We start from the raw sequence: 25199 nt of genomic DNA, 5'->3' as shown, positions 1-25199 counted from the left end.
TCTTCATATTCACTGTAAACGTACACAAAGTTTAACCTAAAAGCAGACCTAAAAATCAATGTGCTGGCCAAGAAATCAGACCCAGGTCGACTGCCTGGAAGGTAACTATGCTGATCATTATACCACCCAAAGCAGTGATGTGATTTTTATTGCAGGGTTTTTCCTATGACCTTCAATAAATTTCCATGACTTACTCATGGAAAACAGATAAGAGCTTGAAGAAATCATTTTATATAAATTGCTGTGCGAATGTTTTATCTATGTACGGTACCAGTCTTTTGAAATAATAAAATAACTAAATGACCACGCTTATTAGTGTACAAAATGTCTTGAATGAGGCCAAGAAGTCAAGGTTTTGTTGGGGCATGGCCCCATTAGATCCTGCAGAGAGATGCCGTAAGTACACCATCTGGCAGCAACAACATCTTTCTGCTTTGATGGCCATTCAGAAGGATCTGTTAAATATGCGTTGTGGTACTTTCGTGAATACGGACACGGAATAGAAGAAATTAAATATTTTGGTTTTCTTTGCGCACAAAAAGTATTCTTGTAGCTTCATAACATCACGGTTAAGCCACTGATGTCACATGGACTATTTTAACAATCCTTACTACCTTTCTGGACCTTGAACGTGTCTATGAAGGGTCAGAAAGCTCTCGAATTTCATTTAAAATATCCTAATTTGTGTTCAAAAGATGAACGAAGTATCTACGGGTTTGGAATGACATGAAGGTGAGTAATTAAAGACAGAATTTTCATTTTTTGCTATTGCAATAGCTTCAAACAAAACACAAATGAACACTTTAAAAAAAGTATCTACCTATAAACATGATTTTTCCACTAGTTTAAATCACAATTTAAAATATTTGCATGGTTCTCAATGAGATCCTATTTGTTGAGCATCTAGCAAGATGTAATCAGTAGGAAATTCATGATTTTACCCGAATAACCAACTCAATGGAAGGCAAGTGAATTAAAACAAGCTACAGAAGTGTAAACATAAAACCCTATGAGTGACAGATCTCACCCAGCAGGTGGGTGGGTCAGTAGGTAGGATGCAGTTGGGTTGCTATATCTCACCGACTGGGCAAACACAGAGGGAGGTTCCATCTGACTTGGCACGGCAGGTAGAGTTGTGCAGGCATGGGTTATGCTGCAGGTCGCAGGGGTCGTAGGCCTGTTCACAGCGGAGGCCGGTAAAGAAGGGCGGGCAGGTGCAGGAGAACTCCCCTGGGATGTCAGACTCCATGCAATGTGCACCGTTCAGGCAGGGGGAGGAAGAACATTCCTTCACATCCTCTACACAATCCAGGCCTGTCCAGCCATGAGGACACGTACACCTATGAGACAAAAAGAGGTATTTTCTGATAAGAGAGCTCATCGTTTGCTCATGTAATTTCAAGCTTGCATGATTTTTTTATTTTCTGGATTCTCTGGTCTGTATAACAAACATAAATGTTGACCAAAGTGTGGTAAGCTCTAAAATGACGAAAATGCACCATAAAAGAGAATCATAAAAGACTTACTACACCGTTCAAAAGGAAATATTTTTTTAAATGTTTTTGAAAGAAGTCTCCTTTGTTCACCAAGGCTGCATATTTCTGCTCAAAATTATAGTAAAAACAATAATAGTATGAAATAAATGTAATTTTAAATAAAGTTTTCTATTTTAATATATTTTAAAATGTATACTGAGTAAAGATTTTTAATGTTTTTTTTTAAGATTGTCTTCTGCTCACCAAGCCTGCATTTATTTGATCCAAAATACAGCAAAAGCAGTAATATTGTGAAATATTTGTACTATTTAAAATAACTGCTTTCTTTTCAAATGTAATTTATTCATGCGATCAAAGCTAAATTTTCAGGCATTATTACTCCAGTTTTCAGTGTCACATGATTCTTCAGGAATCATTCTAATAGGCTGATTATTTGTTCAAGAAACATTTATTATAATTATTATTATTAATATTTAAAACTGTTGAGTTTTTTTGTTTCAGGATTCTTTGATGAATAGAAAGATCTAAATTTATCTGAAATAAAAAAAAAGCTTTGTAACATACACTGTACCATTTAAAATCTTTGAGTCAGTATAATTTTTTTATTCTTTGGGAAGAGATTTAATACTTTTATTTAGCAAGGATGCTTTAAATTGATTGATGATAAAGACATTCATAATGTTACAAAAGATTTCTAGTTCAGAAAAATGCTGTTCATCAAAGAAATCTGAAAAAATTCTACTCGGTTTTTGAGCAGCAAATCAGAATATTAGAATGATTTCTGAAGGATCTTGTCACTGGAGTAACAACGCTAAACATTCAGCATTGAAATAACAGGAATAAATTACATTTTTTAATATATTCAAATAGAAAGCAGTTATTTTAAATGGTAAAAATATTTCAAAATTTTACTGTTTTGCTGTACTTTGAATCAAATAAAAGCAGGCTTTGTGAGCAGAAGAGACTTCTTTAAAAAACGTTAAAAAAATCTTACTGTTCAAAAACTTTTGACTGGTAGTATATATCTTGCTTACTGTTTTTCAAACAAGAAAAAAATGCATGTTAAATGTTACTATTCATTGGTGTTCAGTTTGCTGTCATAACCATTTCATATATTACCGTAATTTAACAATCAAATAAATGCATGCTTGATAAGCAGAAGAAACGGCATTTATTTGAAACAGAAAAAAGGACTCGACTTTCGCATTCAAGTAGTTTCTTAGACATTTTGGAAGTTCACAGCCTCACTTACCATTTGATCATTACTAAACTTTTTTTTTTATATATATATATTTTAAATATGTAAGTTCAGCAATGATATTCTTGAAAAATAAACTTTTGTGTTTCATGGAAGACAGAGTCACCTAGTTTCAGAACAACATGAGAGAGAGTAAATGATGACAATTTCCATTTTCGGGTGGACTCTCCCTTCAAGGCATAACTCGTCTTGAAATCCTTTGGAATTCCATTGTGTGAAATTACTGAGGAAAATGATATTGTACTACTAAAATATTCATTCATGTACAGACCGACTGACACTCCTGGCACACAGTGACCTTGTAGCATAAAAGCAAATTCCCTGAGGGGCAGACTCCGATTTGGCTTAGCCCTGTGGTGCTTTTCACTAATGAATGTCATACGTCTCTGAAAATCCCTTTTTGTTCATTTCAGACCAGGATTACAATGCGTGCCATGAACTAAACTCTTATAAATTAAACCTTCTACTTAATTTCAGAGAAAAAATAAAAAACCCACACAATAGCTATTTTAAAGAAGCCAGCCATGATATTCCTACAGGTGTTATTAAAATAAAACGAGCAATGAGTCATAATTATACGGTAGAAATGCAAATGAAAATCATATCACATTTCTAAAATCTTTCCACCATTTCCCATAATCAAAACACGGCAGCCCATGAGATACAGTGCATTATTTACACAAAATATATGAAAACAGCTCAAATATATCAAGCTCATCCTGCTCCAATTTTCAAAGCCAATTTAACAGCACTGTTTTTAGTCTATCTGATGCATTTCCTGTTGAAACAGGAGGTTAGGCCAGGGCATATCTATAAAGTAGACAATAAAATTAATTCTGAATATCTGATAATGTTTTGTAAACTTCGAAAAACAACACCAGCAGTGCTTACAGACATTGGCTCTAAGCCACAGATGTCCAAAAAGCTATGCAAACTCCAAACAAAACACAGTTTTATTTTATTTTGCCATTCATAGTCAAAACTGAATCACTATTGGGAGATTTCTGGACAGCTGAGGGGATTTATAGGTTAATTGCACTATTGGTCTAAGAAGCATTAAATCCCAGACAGCTGGAAGTAGGACACTGGGAGGTTAGAGCGGTGAGCTGGGATTATATTTACCAGAGTGAATCCCAGAGAGTGCCGGAGGTATCTGCATTCCACTTGGTGGCAGTGATCTTACAGCCAAACTGCCAATCCCTGTCTTAAACCCATCCTCTATTCTCTTCCTCTTTCCTTTCAGTCTATTTTCTTCCTTCTTTCTTTCTCTTCCTCCCTCCACTGCCCTTAGCAAGAGGGCACATTAGGTGAAACAGAAGCAGGAGCTTTTTCCTCAAGAGAGTCAGCGATCGAGAGAAACCTCCTCCTGCTGTGCCACATTGATTGATTCATTTGTTTTACCTGCCATCTGCAATTCATTATCTCACACATTTGTGAAAGTGCAGTCTGTCTCTGCATGACGAGAGAATAGGTGGCTAAACTTAATGCTGCTTTTTCACACAGGCCAGGGTTTGCCAAATGGGCGTCTATGAACAGGTTCGTGAGGGAACTGCAGGGGGTTTGTGAGTTGATGAAATGGTAATAATGAATTAAACTGAATGTAAAATTTCAATAAATAAATGTGACTGGAAGATAATCGCAATATAGCTAAGTGCAATAATCAAATCAAAGGCTGCAATTTAATTAAACAGCTATACAGTTTGATGCAGCTCATTTCATTACATGATCATCAAATATTCATTAGTTGTAAATTACAACTGTAATGTTTTTATAATTAGTTAATAGACACTTTAGGTGTCATTAAATTACTAAAATATCTTTTTCAAGTAAATATTCCATGTCTAAAGGGTTCAGGTGAAAAATAAATGTACAGCTTTTTTAAAACCAACTAGTCAGGAAGTTAACCTGATCTTGTTAGGACCTTCATGAATCAGAACGTAGAATTGACATTTTTACAAAAAGTACTCTCATCACTTCATACAATTATGGTTGAACCACTGGTGTCACATGGACTATTTTAACAACATCCTTACTACCTTTCAAGGCCAGGGAATGTTTCAGTTGCATTGCTGTCTATGCAGGGTCAGAAAGAAGTCAACATCACCAGGAAATGAAATGAAAAAATGCATTTTAGTGATTAAATAAATAAAAAAAAAAATCTACGTAAACTGGACAACCTCATCAAAAACTATTTTAGGTCCCACAAATTATTTGGTTTTTCAGCATTTATGTTTATTTTAACCCTTTTCATCAATGACTATGATTTTGAGACCCATCTTTTCACACTGAGGACAACTGAGAGACTCATATGCAATTATTACAGGTGTAAACGCTCACTGATGCTTCAGAAGGAAACAGGATAACTGAGAGCCAGGGGTGTAAACTTTTGAACAGAATGAAAATGTGTATTTTTTTTTCTTATTTTGCCTAAATACCATATTTTTCTTATTTAGTACCGCCATTCAGAAGCTACAGAAGATCTTTCCCAGAAGACAAAATAAGTTAAATTTACCCTGATCTTCAAATTCAAAAAGTTTTCACCCCCCAGCTCTTAATGCATCATGTTTCCTTCTGAAGCATCAGAGTACAACTTACCAAAACCCACATTCTCTCACGTAATCGCTCAATCAGTGTTTCAACCACAGAAACATGTCAGTATAACAGATTATCATTAATCAACAGGTAGGTTGTTGGAAAATCTGGTCAACAATGCCTGTCTATTCATCCAGATTTACTTTGCTCCATCAAGCTGTGTTTTTGCAGCCCACCTGTAAGCGTTGAGGAGGTCTGTACAGGTGGCGTTGTTTTTGCAGGGGTTTGATGAGCATTCGTCGGTCTCCCATTGACAGAACTCCCCCTCCCAGCCGGGCAGACAGAGGCAGTCGTAACTCTGTAATGCAAATGAAGACAGCGAATGAAAAGATAATAGAGAGCGGCGTAACACTTTCATCTAACCCTTGCCTTGACCTAGATAAATACAGAATGTTCTGCCACCAATCACTCCACGCACCTGAAAATGTCTTCATTAAAACATTCACAGCAAATTAACAGAGTAAAGGATGACAGTATAAGCAAAGCACTGCTGTGTTAAAGCAATAATTCATACAAAAATGAATAATATATTTCACATAAAAGATGTTTACATATAGTCCACAAGAGAACATAATAGTTGAATTAAAAAAAAAATGACTCTGTTCCAAAGTTTACATACACTTAATTCTTAATACTGTGTTGTTACCTCAATAATCCACAGCTGTGTGTTTTTTTTTTTTTTTTTTTAGCTGAGTTTTACCATTTTGAAATCCATTCAGCCGTTCTCCTGTTCTGGCGATATCACTTTTAGCATAGCTTAGCATAGATCATTGAATCCTATTAGACCAATAGCATCGCGTTCAAAAATGACCAACGAGTTTCCATATTTGTTGTATTTAAAACTTGACTCTTCTGTAGTTATATCGTGTACTAAAACCGGTGGAAATGCAAAGCTGCGAGTTTCTAGGCTGATAAGATTAGGAACTACACTTCCATTCCGGAGTAATAGTCAAGGAAGTTTGCTGCCGTAATATGGCCGAAGCAGGCGGAGTATTATCAGAAATGAGTTCCCAGCTAGTTTAGCATTTGCACATGTGCTGCGTGGTATTACTGCTCCTGCTTCGGCCTTATTACGGCAGCAAACTTCCTTGACTATTACGCCGGAATGGGAGTGTAGTTCCTAATCTTATCAGCCTAGAAAATTGAAGCTTTGCATTTCCACCGGTCTTAGTACACGATATAACTACAGACAGGGGCGTAGCAACCGGGGGGGACATGTCCCCCGCACTTTTTTTGACCTAGCACCAATATTTCCGCCATTGTTCTCTGATTTGTTACTTAGATTTGAGTGAACTAACATTTAGCCAATCACAGCGCAAATCTCTTGGGTGTCCTCAAATTGCCACTTTGGTGCTGTAAAATGCTCATTGTTCTTCTATTTAGAATTTACTATACTGTATGAACATTACCATACTGCCCCCCCCCCCCACTTTTAAATTGGCTGCTACACCCCTGACTACAGAAGAGTCAAGTTTTAAATAGGACAAATATCGAAACTCGTTGGTCATTTTTGAACGTGATGCTATTGGTCTAATAGGATTCAATGATCTATGCTAAGCTATGCTAAAAGTGATATCGCCAGAACAGGAGAACGGCTGAATGGATTTCAAAACGGTAAAAATCAGCTTATTAACTCGGGGGGAGTTGGAGAATGAGCCTATTTCCCAAAAAAGTGGAGTGTTCTTTTAAGATCCAGGGGTGTAAACTTTTGAACAGAATGAAGATGTGTACATTTTTCTTATTTTGGCTAAATATCATATTTTTCTCATTTAGTACTGCCCTTCAGAAGCTACAGAAGATACTTCCATGTTTCCCAGAAGACAAAATAAGTTCAACCTGATCTTCAAAAAGTTTTCACCCCTGGCTTTTAATGCATTGTTTTTCCTTCTAAAGCATCATAGTACAACCTACTACAATTCGGCACCCTTTCATGTAATCGCTCAGTGTTTTAAACATGAAAAGACGTCAATATGACAGCTTGTAAACAATATGTCACGTAATGTCACATTTACCTCAGAAAAAGCATATTCAGTTATCAAAAACCAGAATCAAACCAAACCAAATCATCAGTGTTGGGGGTATTGCATTACAAGTAGCGCAAGTTACGTAATAATATTACTTTTTTCAAGTAACTAAATTAACACATTACTTTTTAATTGACAAGAAAATATCTGAGGTACTTTTTCCCCCATTTAATGATTAAAAGCTCTCCTGTCCCCATGTTGGGAGAAATTGAAAGATGTTACTTTAGTTCTAGAATAAATGTGAACATGCATTAATACATCTCACTCACTAAAAAAAACAGATAGAGTATTCCTCAAAATGAATAAAAACAGTGAAATTCAAAGCAAACCTGCAATAATTAAATGTTAAATAATACAAACCCATTTTATTAACCAATGTCTTTGCAGCAGACCTTCAATGATCCAATTCATCCATACTAATAAGCAAAAATTACTCAAGATAATCTAACATTTGTTTTCGTTTTTTTTATTGCTGAAGAGTTTACATTTTTTCTTCTGCGGTCTACTGTACAGACATGAATTTGCTTTTCTCTAAGCCTGAGGCTTTTGGTATAAAAAGGCTTTTAAATTTGCCAAAAATATAACTTTTTATATTAAAAACAAACAAGTAAGCCCTGCGCAGATTTAAAAAGTAACAGAAAAGTAAAGTAACGCATTACTTTCCATAAAAACGTAATTAGTTACCTTTTTAAGGAGTAACTCAATATTGTAATGCATTACTTTTAAAAATAACTTTCCCCAACACTGCAAATCATGAAATCTGTGTCAAAACTCAGCTCTAGTAAATATACACTGTACACACTTTTCAAAAGTTGAGAGCCATGCTCTCATAGTAAAATAAAATACTTGTTTTGAAAAATACTTTTATATGGATCAAAAGTTATAATTATAATGCTACAAAATATTTATATTGCAAAAAAAGATGTTATTTTGAACTTTCTATGCAAAAAAAGGTAAAATGTATCATATTTCCACAAAATTATTAAGCAGCACAACTGTTTTCAAAAATGTTCAAAAATATTTGACTATATATTAGAATATAACAACAGATGAAACTTCCAGCCATTTCATGAAGCATGAAACAAGCAAACAAACAAAGCAAATCAATATGTACCTTCCTATTCCTTTCTCTAAGTCTGGAAAAAAAGCGCACACAAACATAAGACGTGTTGTTAAGGTTTATATTATAATTTGCACTAAGGGCAATCTGTGGGCAGCTTCATCTCTCAACCCACCTACTATTAACTCCAAATGTATTTAGCATGGTTTTCAAGCTTGTTATCTTTACGGAAGAGCAACCATTGCTATGCAAATGCACTCTCTCAACCACCTACCACTGCGCATCAGATCTTCAGGCATGTCTTTAAAGGCATGCATTGCAAACTATTAATTTTGGCATAAATTACTAAAGAAATGTGCATGAAGCACAGATTTCAAAGAGAAATATTCAGAATTACACCCCATGCTCTGATACAAACAGCACTTGAAATGAATGAATGCATGGCTTTCTATTTAGTGCTCGAACAGAAGCTGCAATATAAATGCAATTTGTTCTTTTTTGGTGCTGTCCTTTACGTCTTGGTGAGTTTACTACTACAACTCTCCCCTCTATTTTGTCATTAAAGTTTTCATTATGAAAACTAATCACTGTGGGTGGGTTGTTGTCTGTTATTTTGCATGACAAAGGTTTCAATCTCATCCTATGCAATGGAAATGAGTGCAGGTTTGCACAGTCAAGGCATGGTTAGAGTTCTTCATCATGGCTGCCCTAAGGGTTGATCCTGGAGTGCATGCTAATCTGTGCTTCATCCAGACGCAGACACAGTGTTAAGCTCTGCCTAATGTAATTTGAGCACCGCAGGCCTTATTCATAAGACAGAAGAAGCTATGCAGACATGGTGTGATAGATCAGATGCCTCCAGAAGACTTCTGTTTTTCACCCCTGGCTAAGGACAGTATAATCTTATTTAGGCTGCTAAATCATCAGTTGGGATCGTAGCTCTCCCGAGAAACGCGAGGTTGTGCGGGTGTTTTTTTTTTATTTTAACAGAAGTAAATAAATAACTACAAACACTGCCAGAAAATAAATCGCAATCTGTGAGAGGGATTTCGAAAGCTTGCTCCTGTCTCCGCATAAAGTTGCACAAGAAAACTTCTTTTTGGAATGAGATAATTGTTATCGAATGAGTTAGAAACATCTATTATATGCAAGATGAATTTCTGCCTAAAAGTGAAGAAATTGCTGCTTGGAAGGACTGCAATGAAAAAATTATGTATGTTATACACTACCAGTCAAAAGTTTTTGAATAGTAAGATTTTTATTGTTTTTAAAAAGTCTCTTTTGCTCACCAAGCCTGCATTTATTTGATCTGAAGTATAGCAAAAACAGTACAATTTTATTAATTTTTCAAATGTATTAATTTTTATTTAAATGTAAAATGTAACTTATTCCTGTGATTTCAAAGCTGCATCATCATCATCATTTTTAGCATCACATGATCCTTCAGAAATTCTAATTTGCTGCTCAAAAACATGTATTATTATTATTATGTTAAAAACATCGGATTATAATTTTTTCAGGTTTCTTTGATGAATAGAAAGTTCAGAAGAACAGCATATATCTGAAATAGAAATCGTTTGCAACATCATAAATGTATCTATCATCACTTTTGATCAATTTAAAGCATCCTTGCTAAATAAAAGTATTAATTTCTATAATTTATTCCCTTTTTTCTCTTTATTAAATATTGATTTGAAATTATGCAAGTGCTTTTCATAAAATATGATGAATATTTTATAATAATACTGTATGCTTAAGGCATGCTTAAAATTATGGCACAATAAATGCAATATTATTAATTAAATACTTAATAATGTGCATAAATGAGTATGTATCAGTCAAATGGGCTGTCAAAATGAATCACTAAACATGAGTAACTGCAAAAAAAAAAAAAAAAAAAAAAAAAAAAGTTAATTGGAATTCCGAGAACCATTTGATTATAAATACTTCAAAATAACAATTAATAATACTAAAGTAATATGATTGCTGAAGTAATCACATAATTAACTTTAAAATAACGTGTATAATATAAAAGCTATTTTTTAACTATTACTGAACTGAAAGTCAAAAGGTAGAGTCATGTTAATTTTTCAGCAAACAGAACTGAACTCCAAAACCATTGCTGGAAATGAGCAAGGCAGCACATTTATAACTCATTAGATTATGAAACAGCTATACGTAACAACAACAACAACAGCCTTATGTATTATTGAAAAGTCCTTAATTTGTTCACATTTTATTGCAGTGTCTGCTATTGCAGACATTGCTATATTATTTAGTAAATGATAAACTCTAGTACAAACTGATACTCACAATAAATAATTAGTAAGCAAAAAAACAACAACTCTTTTGCACTATTACTAAACAACAGCTACCAAAATATAAAAAAAGATGTGCATTTCATACAAGTGAATACATCTTAATTGAGAAGAAACGTCTATAATGTTTAGGCGAAGATTGGATTGCCAATTTTCTAGGGTTAAGGAAGATGCTATATCAAAGATATTGACAATTTAAAAGAGATGGAGTGAATATAGCAAATAGATGAGCAGGGGAGACTTGGATTGTGGTGAACAAATGGAGTGATTTGTTATGTCTTAAGAGAACACAGAGGACATCGGGCCATTACGCACACTTCACAACACCATTATGCTCAAGGGGAATGTTGCAACAGCCCCTTCAACAAAGACGAGTTCAGAAAAAAAGGTGCTATGGGGATATAAAACAGAGTGTTGTGTTGAGGTTGTTTAACACTGCTGAGATGTGAAGTGAAAAGAGAAATGATGTAATGACTCGAGGTCTTGTTCCTATAGCTCTGCTGATGTCATGATCGTGGGTTTGATTCCCAGGGAACAGGTGTACTGATGAAATGTAAGATGATTTGGATTAAAGTGTCTACCAAATGAATAAATGCCATATAATCCCATACTCTATGTAAATCTGTTAAAGAGGTCATATACAGTACAGTATCAGGAGGAATCAAATTGCCATTGATCTTCGAGGAAGTAGTTCATTACATGATGACTTTGCAAAGTGACTTTTAATGAAGGATAGAGCAGATTAAAACCTATTTAACACAGCAGCAAACCTGTCGCTCCTTAATTAATGCAGCACAGTACCGTATCATCAAATGCAAAATCTTTACATGGGGTCTTATGGTGTGTGCACACCAAAAGCAAAGTGAATATTTGCATCATGCTACTCATTGCGCGTGCGATATGTAGGTCTTAATTGGTGTTTAAATGACAAGCGATTTGATGTTACCGAGTACATTACAAAAACCAGTTCACACAAAAATTTAGTCACTCACATGCTGTCTCAAATCTCTATATTTGTCTTTTTCTTTTGCTAAACACAAAAGAAGATATTTTGAAGAATGTGGATAACAGTAGCTGGTTCCCACTCACTTTGATAGTGGGGAAAAATAAATAAAATGCTATGGAGGTAACTGGGGACCAGCAACTGGTTACCCACATTATTCAAAATAAGTTTTATGTTAAAAAAATTTGAGTAAATGACAGAATTGTCATTTTAGGGTGATGGTAGGCTAATAAAACAAAATACAAAGGAAAATCACTTTAATACAGTTGCTTTAATAAGAGTCAATGTATAATTTATGTATTTTGTGTAAATAGTGTTTTAGTTTTATATTTGTTAATTCAATTTCTTGAATGCTACTGTACCTACAAATGAAAGCCCTGTTTTATTTGTATATTATGTGTATTATTTGTAACATGTAGTCCATCTTTGTTCTTATTTTTCAATAACAAAGATAAAATAATGACAAAGATTTTGGCCACCTTGGCTTAAATATCTGCCATTCTTTTTGTTCTGTATGTTGTTACCTTGTAAGGTTTTTGTTTTAAAATAGGAAAATTAGTTTGGCTGTACTGCTTAGGCAACTTGTAAAATAGTAAAACCAACATGACAAAGAATCCTGAAAAAATTGTGAATCGTGATATTTCTGAAAAGAAAAAAAAAAAAATCGTGATATGATATTTTTGCCAAATCGCCCACCTCTAACTACTACATGATGTAGGTTAGACTACTGCATTTAGAGTTCATGCTTTCACTGTATGATTTAGTCTAGTAAAACTCATTTAGTTCAAGAAAATGGGCAAATATGCCATATTATGACTTTTATATGTCTTTTATATTTATATCATCTGATATAGTTAATATCATTTTTTTCTCCAAATATCAGAACGACTGCAAATCTGAAGTTAATATTAATTGACTTACATTTTAGACATTATGTTTTTGCTCTATTTCATCAATGAGTTTCAAACAACAAACAAACAAAGCCACAGCAGAACTGTTTTGCATCTCTGAGCAACACACAACAGTGTTTTGTTCAATCAGCTGTTTGAACAAATGAGTTGAATGACTCATGCAGTGATTTGCAGCGACCTACTTGCGATTTTAGGTTTATATTTGAAGTATATATCCCCCCCCCCCCTTTTTTTTCTTCCAAAAATCATTTAAAATATCACTATTGACAGTTTTTTTTAAAACACATCAAAACATTAATTATGGATTTGTTTAATGCATTGTTTAAAACATTATTAACTGCAATTATGTCCTGCTTTAAAGGATTAGTTCACTTCCAGAATAGAAAAATCCTGATAATTTACTCAACCCTGTCATCCAAGATGTTCATGTCTTTCTTTCTTTAGTTGAAATGTATGTTTTTGAGGGAAACGTTCCAGGATTTTTCTCCATATAGTGGACTTCAATGGTGCCCAATGGGTTGATGGTCCAAACTGCAGTTTCAACGCAGCTTCAAAGGGCTCTACACGATCCCAGCCGAAGGAGGTTTTTATCTAGTGAAACGATACTCATCTTGCACTAGCTCAACCTCACGCATTACTTAATCACGCACAAGTGACATAGGCGGAAGTACCAACCCAGTGTTTACAAAGTGAATGTGCAGAGAAAGTCAAATGCCCTTTACAAAAAAAGGCAAAACAACGATGTCAGGCAATTTTGAAGTTGGAAGAGAATGAGATGAGTTTTTCACCCTACACCACCTTTTTTAACCAAAGTACTTCGCACAGGCGAAGAACTAACAATACGTGAATTTTTTATTATTATTTTTTTTTTTTAGGAAAATTACTAACCGTTTTGCTAGATAGGACCATTATTCGTGTAGAGGCTTTTAAAGCTACATTGATGCAATTTGGACCTTCAACCTGTTGGGCACCATTGAAGTACACTATATGAAGAAAAATCCTGGAATGTTTTCCTCAATTTTCAACTGAAGAAAGAAGGGCATGAACATCTTGGATGAGTAGGAGTGAATTATAGGAAAATGAGGAAAAATAGGACATTTTTATTCTGGAAGTAAACTAATTCTTTCAACGCTCTGCGTAAATATATCTAAATGCCACTTCTTAATTTGATTAGTAACAGCCCTATAATGTCTTATTATTTAAATTTATTGATTAAATTTAAGAATTTGACAAAAAAAGATGATGCATACATTTAATTAGGTACATTTAAAAATGGCCTTATCAAGGTAAAACACCCATAAAAAGGTAAAAAAAAATAAATGTAAACTTTTTGGAAAAGTTAATTTCTGTTACTCCTGCCAACGAATCACTGTACAGAATATGAAAAATATCAAAAGCTTTGGGAGTCTATTTAAAATACAAAAAATACATAAAAATATATCAATACATCTAAAAGAAAATATGAAAAAATAGTGACCCCTTCATTGTGCAACTGTATAAAAAAGAAAAGAAAAAAAAGGAAAGAAATGAAAAAAGGAAATATTTTCTCCACCATATAGCAAACCCACAGAGAACAGTTGAAAAGTTGCAAAACTACATTGAAAATGTCCCCACGTCACCACTTCTCTCCACACGCCTCTAAATTCAAATCAATTTAACAAGTTCACAAATATTCAAAGCAAGATGATTCGCATCAGATAAGCGCGTCCTAGCTCTGTTGCCCATCATGTTTGTCCTTCCAGAGACCCACGTATTGGGCAGGTGGAGACTCCTGTTGGCAAACCAGCGTGACAGAATCCGCATTTTCACACACAGAGAAAGGTCAATCTAATTTACTGACTATATAGAAGTAATGCACTCCCACGTGACTTTCCATTCCTGTCTCTCTTTCCAGTCTCACGTCCTTTGCTATATAACCAGCACGTGGAAACATAGAATTTAAGAGCTCAATTACATGCTAGCTAAACCATTTCCCAATCAGTGATTTCATACTTGTGACAGTAGAACAATCTTTTAAAGCGCTCATGCGGTGACCCTACCATTGAGCATATAGAGGCTATTAACACATTGATGCTATTCTAAAACTTTATTGCAAGCCGTAAACATGTCAGATAACAATTGCTCTATATTTCTTTTAAATCGGCTCCTTTACATTTGTAAGCGAGATCAAATATTAATCTCGACTTTCGAGTGTCGTAGCTTTGAATGGTCTTGCTTGAACTTAACGATAGCAAGAAGAAAAAAGAATTACAAAAAAGCAAATCCATCAAATGCATTTTTCTTAATGTCAATGGCATCATCTTTTGTCAAGGTTACTCTCTATGCATCTCCGAGATGATCTCATTCCCTGATGCAAAATAGCTACTCAAATCATTAATTAACCCAGCATGCAAGAGGGCTAATATCCCCGCCTGCATCTCTGTCCACAGGACAGCAGCCTACAAACCGCCCACCTCTAGGTTTCGAGGGATGCCGTGAATAGCCCAATTGCATTCTCCATTCAGAAACCGGGGCCTAGGGTTGCATTATTCATCATAAATAAATGATAAACTATTTTTGCCCTCCTGTTCTGTTCTGTTCTGAGAGCTACTGGAATAAAAATAGAGGAAAAGAAGAGAAAGTCTGTGAGATAAATAAGAGGAGAAAGGGCTGGGGAGGGGCTGAAGAGTGTGAAATGGGAGCACAGAGGCTGGTATCTCTCTTTCTGGCTGTATTAGAGTGGGTTTGCTGAAGGGAAGGAAAAGCCGATTTGGGATGAGAACCAAACAACTGCATGTCACACAGGCTTCTGAGCTGCTGATTGCTCTCATTGCCCCTCTCTTTGTTCTCAGAGATTGTGAAGTAACACAAGCTTCATCTACAGAACAAAACTGCAACTCAATGAATAAAGACTAATTGTCCAGACTGATACGACCGTGTCTGTAATAGATGTAGTATACTAATAATGTGGCATAGTGTTATATATTAGAATTTTTAAAAGACAACTAGAAATGACATTTACAACATACTCATCTGCAGTAATGTGACATTTTAACCAAGTGAAAAAAACGATTTGATTAGATTGCGAAAATATGGAATGTATGATTGTATGGACATTATTGCATAAAATTGTCTTTCCCCACAACTTGGGTTGCATCAGCTAAAAGGAAAAATTACATGCGATGAGATGGAAGATTATGAAAACAAGTATTTCCTTATAATATCATGCACTGATGAACTGCACACAATAAGACCAGGGACACTAATTTAAAAAACAAAACAAAACAAAAATACTCTTGTAGTTTCTTCAAGGCAGAAAAATAATAGTAAATTGTTAGGAAAGCGTATGTTTCATAAGTGTAATATTCGTCATGAATCAACGCAATGCACTAGAATCAACAGCTATTGTATATGGTTAAATTGCAGTTTGTAATTTTTCAAACTTAAAGGCACAGTATATATTTTATTTCTGCTAGAGGGCACATATTCAAAACAAACAAAGAAACAAAGGCGTAGTTAGATGACTCTGTGAGTTGTACTCTTCATCCCCACAGCAGATGCAATCCGACAAGACTCTGGCAGAAATAATGTTCATGGGTGAGCTAATGTATTAAAGGATTTATCATCACTGTAGTATGAAGCAAGTTGGGGCTGAAAGCCGTGGAAGTGAAACGAGGACGCTAAAGCGATTGCTAATGAGAGACGAGCGCAACACACAGCTCGAAAGCAGCGGAGCTTTTATTACGCCACAGTCTACCGCTTCCACTCCTTCCAGTCATGTGTATGTGGGGTAAAGCAGTGCTGTTTAATCATACTAGATACATTTGAGTTTGTTGAAAGTTCTGTTATAATGCAACTTATGTGTGCATTCGTCATCTGTCTAATAAAACGCATAATATATTAAAGGGGTCATCGGATGCCCATTTTTCACAAGTTTATATGATTCTTTAGGGTCTTAATGAGAAGTCTATAACATACTTTGGTTAAAATTCCTCAATGGTAATGTAAAAAACACTGTTTTTACATTGTCAAAATCAGCCCTTTTTAGAGTGAGCTACTCTGTTGCATGTTCCTCTGGGTTTAAACATTCTTTGAAACATTTGGGATAATGCAAGTACACAAGTCAGCAAAATATATAACACTGTTCTACTGTTTTTTCAATATTTTAAATCAAACAAATTTTACCTAGTGTGCCTTTGACAGCTTTAATGAGAGAAACAATCCCATTAAGTCTTGCAAATAACAATCAAGTTAAAAATAACAGATAGTTTTATATTCATCTGTCGTTTTTAATTTGATTGTCATAAAAGCTGTTTCGTATACAGAAACAACAGATTTTGTGTTTATTAGAAAATAAAAAACAGTACTGCAAAAACATTCTTTTGGTGCAACTGCTTGTTTTTGTTTGTCTTTTGCAAAAATCATGGGTAATGTTGTTTTTCCACCAGGAATACCACTGTTTAACAATAATTAAAAAATTGTCATTAATTACTCACCCTCATGTCATTCCAAACCTGTAAGACCTTTGTTCATCTTCAAAACACAAATTAAGATATTTTTTATGAAGCTACAAAAATATTTTTTGTGCACAAAGAAAACAAAAATAACGACTTTATTCAACAATTTGTTCTCTTCCTTGTCAGTCAATGAGCGTTCACGAGAGTATCGCAACGTATGCATGTAGTGCTGCTGACGCAGGAGCCACTGTTCTGATGTAGAACCCAGATGCACTGCATTATTTTTGTTTTCTTTGTGCACAAAAAGCATTTTCGTAGCTTCATAACATTACGATTGAACCACTGATGTCACATAGAATATTTTATCAATGTCCTTACTACCTTTCTGGGACTTGAATGTGTCAGTTGTGTTGCTGTCTAGGCAGAGTCAGAAGGCTTTCAGATTTCATCAAAAATACCTTAATTTGTGTTCTGAAGATGAACGAAGGTCTTATGGGTTTAGAACGGCATGAGGGTGAGTAATTAATGACAGAATTTTCATTTTTGTGTGAACTACCCAAGCAATCTAAGTTATTCAACCCTCCAGAGACTGCAGTACTTTAAAAATACAAGCTTTTCTGAACATCCAGGACTTTATAAAAATTGCATCTACAACAGTTTACTGGCATATTAAAAGTGATAATGTCAATATATAATGTAATGCTTTTCAATTGTAGGATTTTTTAAATAACACAGCTATGTCATAATTATTCAACCCCTATTCAACATTGCTGTTTTAAGTCTCTTTTACTTTAATGGTAGGAAAAGAAGTTGTCTTAACACAATTAAGCCTTTAGAAACTCTACTTTAAAAAAAAAAAAAACAGAATTACACATACATTTAGCCCATGCATGTGCTGATGTTGAGTGGTAAATGTGGTAAATTCAACAGAGCTCTCATAAAAGCTATAGAGAAGAACAATTATTATATTAGAAGGTCTAAGGCTACATGAAGATTTACAAGACAATAAAAGTTCATAGAGACACTGCTGGCAGCAGTACAAGAAAACCTTTGAGGGCGTTGAATGAAAAAAAAAAAACACACAATATCATAAAGCAACTGAGAAAAACCTGCAATGTACAGTCAAAGACTTGCAAGATGATCCGACGAAAGAAGAACAAATATTTTAATGTGGTGTATAAGAACACTAGACAAGTGTGGCCTTCATGTTGAGATACCTAAGGAGTTCTGAAACAATGTTTTATGGTGTGATGTGACCAAACTGGAACTTTTTGGACCCATGGATTAGCAGTATGTCTGGTTAAAAAAAGGCAATGCTTAAAAGCAGAAGAACACCATCTCCATGGTCAAGCACTGAGGTGGACCAGTCCTGTTATGAGGTTGCTTTACTGTAGCAGGAAGTGGATAACACGACCGTATGAAGAATATCATGGATTCTTTGAAGGATCGGGCCATTTTGGCAAGAATTGTGATGCCTTTGGTGCAAAGACTAAAGCTGATGATCAATGGAGTTATCTGGAGGACAATCATCCCAAGGTATACAGCCAAATCTACTTATGCTTGGTTCAAGGATCAGTCATAGAATGTTCTTGAGTTCAGTCTCCAAATTTAATTCTCTTTGAAAATATTTGGTTGAATTTGAAGAAAGCAGTGGCAAAGTGAAAACTAATGTTTATCAGTGATCTGAAAGCATTTTCAGGTGAGGAAGGGACCAATATTGCAGTAGAGAGGTGACAGAAGCTTCTAAGCACTTCCAAGCAGTAACTATTGGTGGTTTTAAAGAATAAAACACTCTGTACCAAATTTTACTATTTGGGGGTTGAATCATTTTGAACATGAACGTTTAGAGACATTTTTTTTTTCTTTTAATTATTCATCAACTTATGTTCTCAGATTTACTCAAATGTGTGTTAATAAACTTTCTCCAATGCCTTTGTCGAACTGTTTTCACAAAATGTTTTGCAGGTCAAGGGGGTTGGATAATTTTGATTGCAACTGTATCTGTAAATGGTTATATTATATGGAATATTTTAAATGATACAAAACATTAAAAGTATTAACAATAATCAAACTGAATTAACTGCAAAACATTTGAGGATAAGAACAGGATTTGTTACAATAGACCTATATGTTATCTGTTTTGTGCTGGTTATGTCATCTCAGGTAGGCCAAGGAATGATTTATATTTTATTAATTGCCTTGCACAGAGAACAATAATCATTTAACAACAGATGTTACAGCGCATTAGTGGTTATTATACGCAGATCCCATGTGTATTATTCTAAGAACTGCTGTTGTTCTTTCATTAAGAGCTGTATATGGAAACTAATAGTTAGTTGAAGATTAATTGTCCTTACCAGATGGAGGTCCACACAAGTCGAGTTGTTTTCACACATGTTGCTGACACAGTCATTGATGTCCTGCTCACATCTTGTTCCAGCGTAACCAGGGTTACACAAGCAGTAAAAACCATCCACAGCTGCAGCAGAAAACATACAGGGAGAGAGAAGAATTCACTTTAGAAGAGACAAAATACAGTTTCCTATTTTAGAAACGCATAAGGAACATTTACAGAAAAAATGAAAATCACAATGACGTCTGCTTACGAACTTGGTTTTACAAACAGATCATTCAAGGACATCGTAGGTACAGCGTTGATCTTGGGCACCATTTTCATGGCTGGTTATGAAATTAAACCTTGTAAAGCCGATGTTGGTGCAAGGATCATAGCAAGCAATAAAGACATCAACACAAAAAACAATCCAATGGATGTTTTGAAATATTACAACAATTTATACCAGGGGTGTAAACTTTTGAACAGAATGCGGATGTGTACATTTTTCTTATTTGCTTAAATAGCTTTTTTTTTTTTTTCATTTATTTATTTAGTACTGCCCTACAGAAGAAACTTAATGCATTGTTTTCCTTCTGGAGCATCAGTGAGCATTTGAACCTTCTGTAACAGTCTCTCAGTTGTCCTCAGTGTGAAAAGATGGATCTCAAAATCATACAGTCATTGTTGTAAAGGGTTCAAATACACAAAACTGCTGAAAAACTATAGAATCTGTGGGACCTGAAGGATTTTTCTAAAGAACAGCAGGCACTTTAACTGGACAAACAAAGAACTAATGAACAACTATTAAAACAAACAAAGCTGTGGATCATTCAGGTATTAAGAATCAAGCGTATGTAACCTTTTGAACAGGGTCATTTTTATTTACTAAATAAAATAATTTTTATTTTGTATGATCCTCTTATTTTGCTAAAATAATTAACATTTTGCAGATTCTGCAAGGTGTATGTAAACTTTTGACTTTAACTGTATATATAAACACCTTGCTTAGAACAATTATTTTGCATTTATAACAATTGATTTTAGATTTTAAGGCATTTAAAGACACTTAAGACATTCAAACTGTGGATTACATTTTTTTAGGCTCTGCAAATGGCTCATTTTTTACACTATATTTCGCTCCACAGTTACTGAAGTCAAAAGACTTATCAAATTCTCATCATATTCTCTCTTTTGTCTGTAAACCTTTGTTCCTAAGCTTATCAGTAAAACTGTCTTTCTCTTCTTGCGCAATTCCACGGCCATTTATATTCACCCCAGCAGCTGGAAACACAGTGTGTCCAATTAAATGTGAATTTATGTGTTTGTGTAGCCATCTCCTTTACAAATGCTACAAGAGTGACGCTGTCCACCGTCTTTGCGTAGCATTTGACTTACCCGAAACCTAATGACCCATTCCACAAGCCTTTAATCATTAACGGCGTCGAGGAGAAATGCATCCCCTGCCTTTCTGCTGCAAAACAGCAGCCAGTGACAGAGGTAATTGTGGGTTCTTACAGCCGCAAATTTATTACAAGGCCTGCGTCGAGTCCCAGGATTCTTCATTATCCCTTAGATTTACCACGTAATCTATGCTGCCACTCTGTCTTTGCTCGTGTACCCACGATTACTCTCATTAAATGCTCGGGGTCCAGAGTGGCACCCGTATTACTCACACCAGCTGCTCAAAAGCTACACCTTGCTCTCTCTCACTCTCTCCCCACACAAACACAGCAGATCGTACACCTCCTATATGGCGGACAGGCCCTGAGGGACTACATGTGTGGGGCTGTTTTTGCCGGTGCAGTCTGGGAGAAAGTAAACAAGTAAACTTTGTCTGACAGAGCTTGTTGGAATTGGAGATGTTGGAGGACGAGACAAAGTGGCTGCAGGTTTGAATCCAAGTGGTAGACGAGGAATACTTGGTTGCCTGGTTACAAAATCGTCCTTTATCTCTGTCACCATTTTACCTCAGAGCACAGTACTTAACTGTGGGTTGCTCTGGGAGTGCAATTAGTGAACTAGATGTCCGTTTGGATAAAAAGAATCTGCTAAATGGTAAAAAAAAAAAAGAAAAAAAAAAAGTAAGGTGCATGTACAGTATCTCACAAAAGTGAGTACACCCCTGACATTTCAGCAACCATTTTAGTATATCTTCTCAAGGGACAATACTATAGAAATAAAATTAGGATATATTTTAGAGTAGTCAATGTGCAGCTTGTATAGAAGTATAGATTTACTGTCCTCTGAAAATAACTCAACATACAGCCATTATTGTTAAAATAGCTGGCAACAAAAGTGAGTACACCCTAAGTGATAACAGCAGCATGCAAAGCCACATGTTCTATTTATCATGTTTATGTTTTTGTCTGCTTGACAGGACCATACACAGTTGTGTATCTTGTATTAGAGCAGTTAAAATTAGGTGCTTTAAGTACAATTCTCTCATACTGACCACTGGATGTTCAACATGGAATTTGAGAATTAGAATTGTTGCTCTCCACAAGATGAACAAGGCTATTAGAGGTTCAGTAACACCCTGAAACTGAGTTGCACTACAGTGGTCAGGGTCATACAGAGATTTTCCAAGATGGGCTCTATTCGGAACAGGCCTTGCAAGGGTCGGTCAACAAAGTTGAGCACTCATTATGTGAGTCAGGTGCAGAACCTGGCTTAAAAAAAACAGATGCATGAGTGCTGCCAGCATTGCTTTAAAGGTTGCAGAAGTAGAAGGTCAGCTTGTCAGTGCTCAGACCACATGCCGCACACTGCAACACATCGGTTTGCATAGGCGTTGTCCCAGAAGGAAGCCTCATCTGAAGCTGGCTCACAAGAAAGCCTGCAAACAGTTTGCTGAAGACAACCTGTCCAATGCATGATTACTAGAACCATGTCCTGTATAACTATAAGGTAAGACAAACTTTTTTGGCTCAGATGGTGTCCAGCATGTGTGGCGATGCTCCGAAGATGAACAAAGGTCTTACGGGTTTGGAATGACATGAAGGTGAGTAATAATGGTCCATAATAATGCTTCGTAGAATAATACTAATACTAATTAATTGAAGTCACAAAACTTTCACAATTTAACAGTAATTTATTAAACGTTTAACAAAAAAAATTACATTTTTAAGCGCCTATGCAATGTTTTTTTCCCCTTTCATTTTCTTTCCATTTCCATTAAATTTTAATAATCAAAATCAAAATCACTAATTATTTAACTTATAAAAATTTTTGATTTTCAGAAAGACTGTATTGTGTATTTACATTTTTCTGGTTAGTAAATAGTAAATACATTTTCTGGTAAATATTCCTTAAAAATAATGTTTTAATACTAATTTTATTATTAGTAGTAGTACTATCATTACAGTAATATATTTCTGACACAGTTTCTTCAAGTTAAACAAACTTATTTTGACGGGTTGCTGTGAAGACCTTTAGTTTCTGTTTGTATATGATATGACGATTTGATCGATTGAGTTTTTCTCAAAAGAAATGGTAAAATGCTCATGAAATGACTCTCAGAGCAGTTCTAGAATAGTGTTTCATATTAAGGCGGTAAAGACTGAAAACACTGCAAGCGACAGTGTGTGTAGTAAACAAAAGTGCACATCTGCACCATTCATTCACACAGAGATGCAGAACATGTAGGATTCATATTTAGATAGCATTTTGTGACTTAATTTTGACATACACTACACCCCTAAAAATAAAGGTGCTTTAAAAGGTTCTTCACAGCAATTTCATACATTTTTGGTTCCACAAAGAACCATTCAGTCAAAGATTCTTTAAAGAACCATCTCTTTCTTACCTTGTTATAATCTGAAAAACCTTCTCCCCCCCCCCCCCCCAAAAAAAAAAACCTTTTGTGAAAAAGAAAGGTTTTTCAGATTTTAAAGGTTCCTTATGGAACCGTTTAGACAAAAAGGCCTGACCTACTTTTGATTTATTCATCTAAAATTTGGCAAATTATGCAACATTCCACGTTATACAGTAAATTCCATTTCATGACTGTATTCCACGAGTCTGTTCACGTTCGAGGAAATCACTGTGCCCTAGAATTCTTATGGATTACTTGTGGATTATTATGATATTTTAATCAGTTAGCGAGCAAGTGATGTAATGCAAAATTTCTCCAAATCTTTTCGGGTGAAGAAACTCATCTACATCTTGAATAGTCTGAGGATTTTTAATTTTGGGTGAACTATTCCTTAAAGGTTTCACACAAAGACATGGACAGTAATTTAAAAAAAATCTCTTTAAAATGGTGTATACTCAGATGAAAATGAAGGCTTTAGCTACATCAGTATATGAACAAAAACTTACTATATAGTGAACACAGAGCTCCCAGCATGTACTGCATTGAAAAGATGCTGTTACAGGATTAATGTTTTACTGCCCGGGGTTTCTGTTTTATGATGCTCTTATTTTCATCATCACTGCTAGCTTCTTGTTGTGCTGTGATGTTCAATGACCATCTGATTGTTTGATTTATGGTTATTGACTTGCATTGTTATTGTGGGTCTATTTGTGTCCAAAAAGAAGCATCTTATGTTTCAAGATGTCTTCTCACTTGGAGGCAGGCAGCCTTACCAAGCAGTCATTTAAAACTGCATGATAAAGACAAATGGACATTTAAAGTACTACTAATTGAAAATTTGCTGAACAACAGATCAGCAATTGCTGTTACAAGAGCTTACGGACTGAAGAAGACATTTACCATTTAACAAATTCAAGTTGGCTAAAGTACAGAAGACAATTATTTTTTGCTGAGAAAAGACCAGAACATCACAGTGTCCTGCTTTTTAAATTTTTCTTTAGTAGAAAGATAAAAAAGTTTAGTTGTCTGAGGAAATTTAATGTATATGTGCTATTGTCTAATCTAGTACAATACATTATGTACCTTGCCTCAAAAGTGCACTTAACTGATGAGACGTGTATGCTTAACCTCATTTACCAGTTTAAATCACCATGCTGCTTAAAACTACCTTTAACATTCTCAGTCTCAGTTAAAGCTCTGTTTTATTTATATAGCACATTTAAAAACAGCAAGCACGGCTGACCAAAGTGCTGAACAAAACATAAAACAAAAGCACAGGAAAAACCACATATTCATGACAGAAGCTCACAGCAAGTTGAAAGAAAAAGAGAAAAATAGGTTTTTTAGAGATGATTTAAAAGCAGTTAAAGACTGTGCCGATCTGATATAAGCCGGGAGGCTGTTCCACAGCCTAGGGCCAGCAACAGCAAAGGCTCTATCCTTGCGATCTGGGGACAGAGCAGTCTCTGTTCACCACATCTCGGATTTCGAGTGGGACTGTATAGATGGAGTAGCTCAGACTGATAACTCTCTGCCATATTGTTTCGAGATTTAAAAACATGAAGAATTTGAGCTCAGTTCTAAAATGCACTGGCAGCCAGTGAAGCGATTTTAAAATCTGAGTAACATGCGCATGGATTGCAATCTCCAAAGTTTTCTCAGAAAGAAAGGATTTAATTTTGGAGAGAAAAAAAAAAAAAAAAAAAAATATATATATATATATATATATATATATATATATATATATATATATCCTGGAACATATTAAAGATATATCAAATATATATCTGGAGAAACTAAGTTAAAATATTAAGTTAAAATAAATTAGATACTTAAACCTGAAATTTCATAATTACAGAAGTATTAATATTTGCTCTTTAGGGACTTATTACCAATAATTGAATTTAAATTATTTAAATTAAATTAAATTATTTATTCATTAACAGCAATTT

At 34.9% G+C, this 25199-nt stretch overlaps 1 protein-coding gene across 1 annotated transcript in view; it reads right to left on the bottom strand.

Moving 5' to 3' along the window:
* eys (eyes shut homolog) overlaps window positions 1-25199 on the bottom strand; it is a 303309-nt gene that overhangs the window by 195247 nt on the left and 82863 nt on the right. Inside the window, exons 18-20 of the mRNA XM_073834888.1 lie at window positions 19456-19577; window positions 5523-5644; window positions 1081-1340 (exon numbers count right to left, since the gene is read on the bottom strand). Of these exons, the coding sequence (XP_073690989.1) occupies window positions 1081-1340; window positions 5523-5644; window positions 19456-19577 (504 nt within the window). The remainder of the gene's footprint in view (window positions 1-1080; window positions 1341-5522; window positions 5645-19455; window positions 19578-25199) is intronic.

Source organism: Garra rufa, chromosome 2, assembly GCF_049309525.1.
Source record: "Garra rufa chromosome 2, GarRuf1.0, whole genome shotgun sequence".
Classification (NCBI taxonomy): Eukaryota; Metazoa; Chordata; class Actinopteri; order Cypriniformes; family Cyprinidae; genus Garra; species Garra rufa.
Note: the sequence above shows the minus strand (reverse complement) of the source record. Positions and strands in the feature narration are given on the sequence as shown.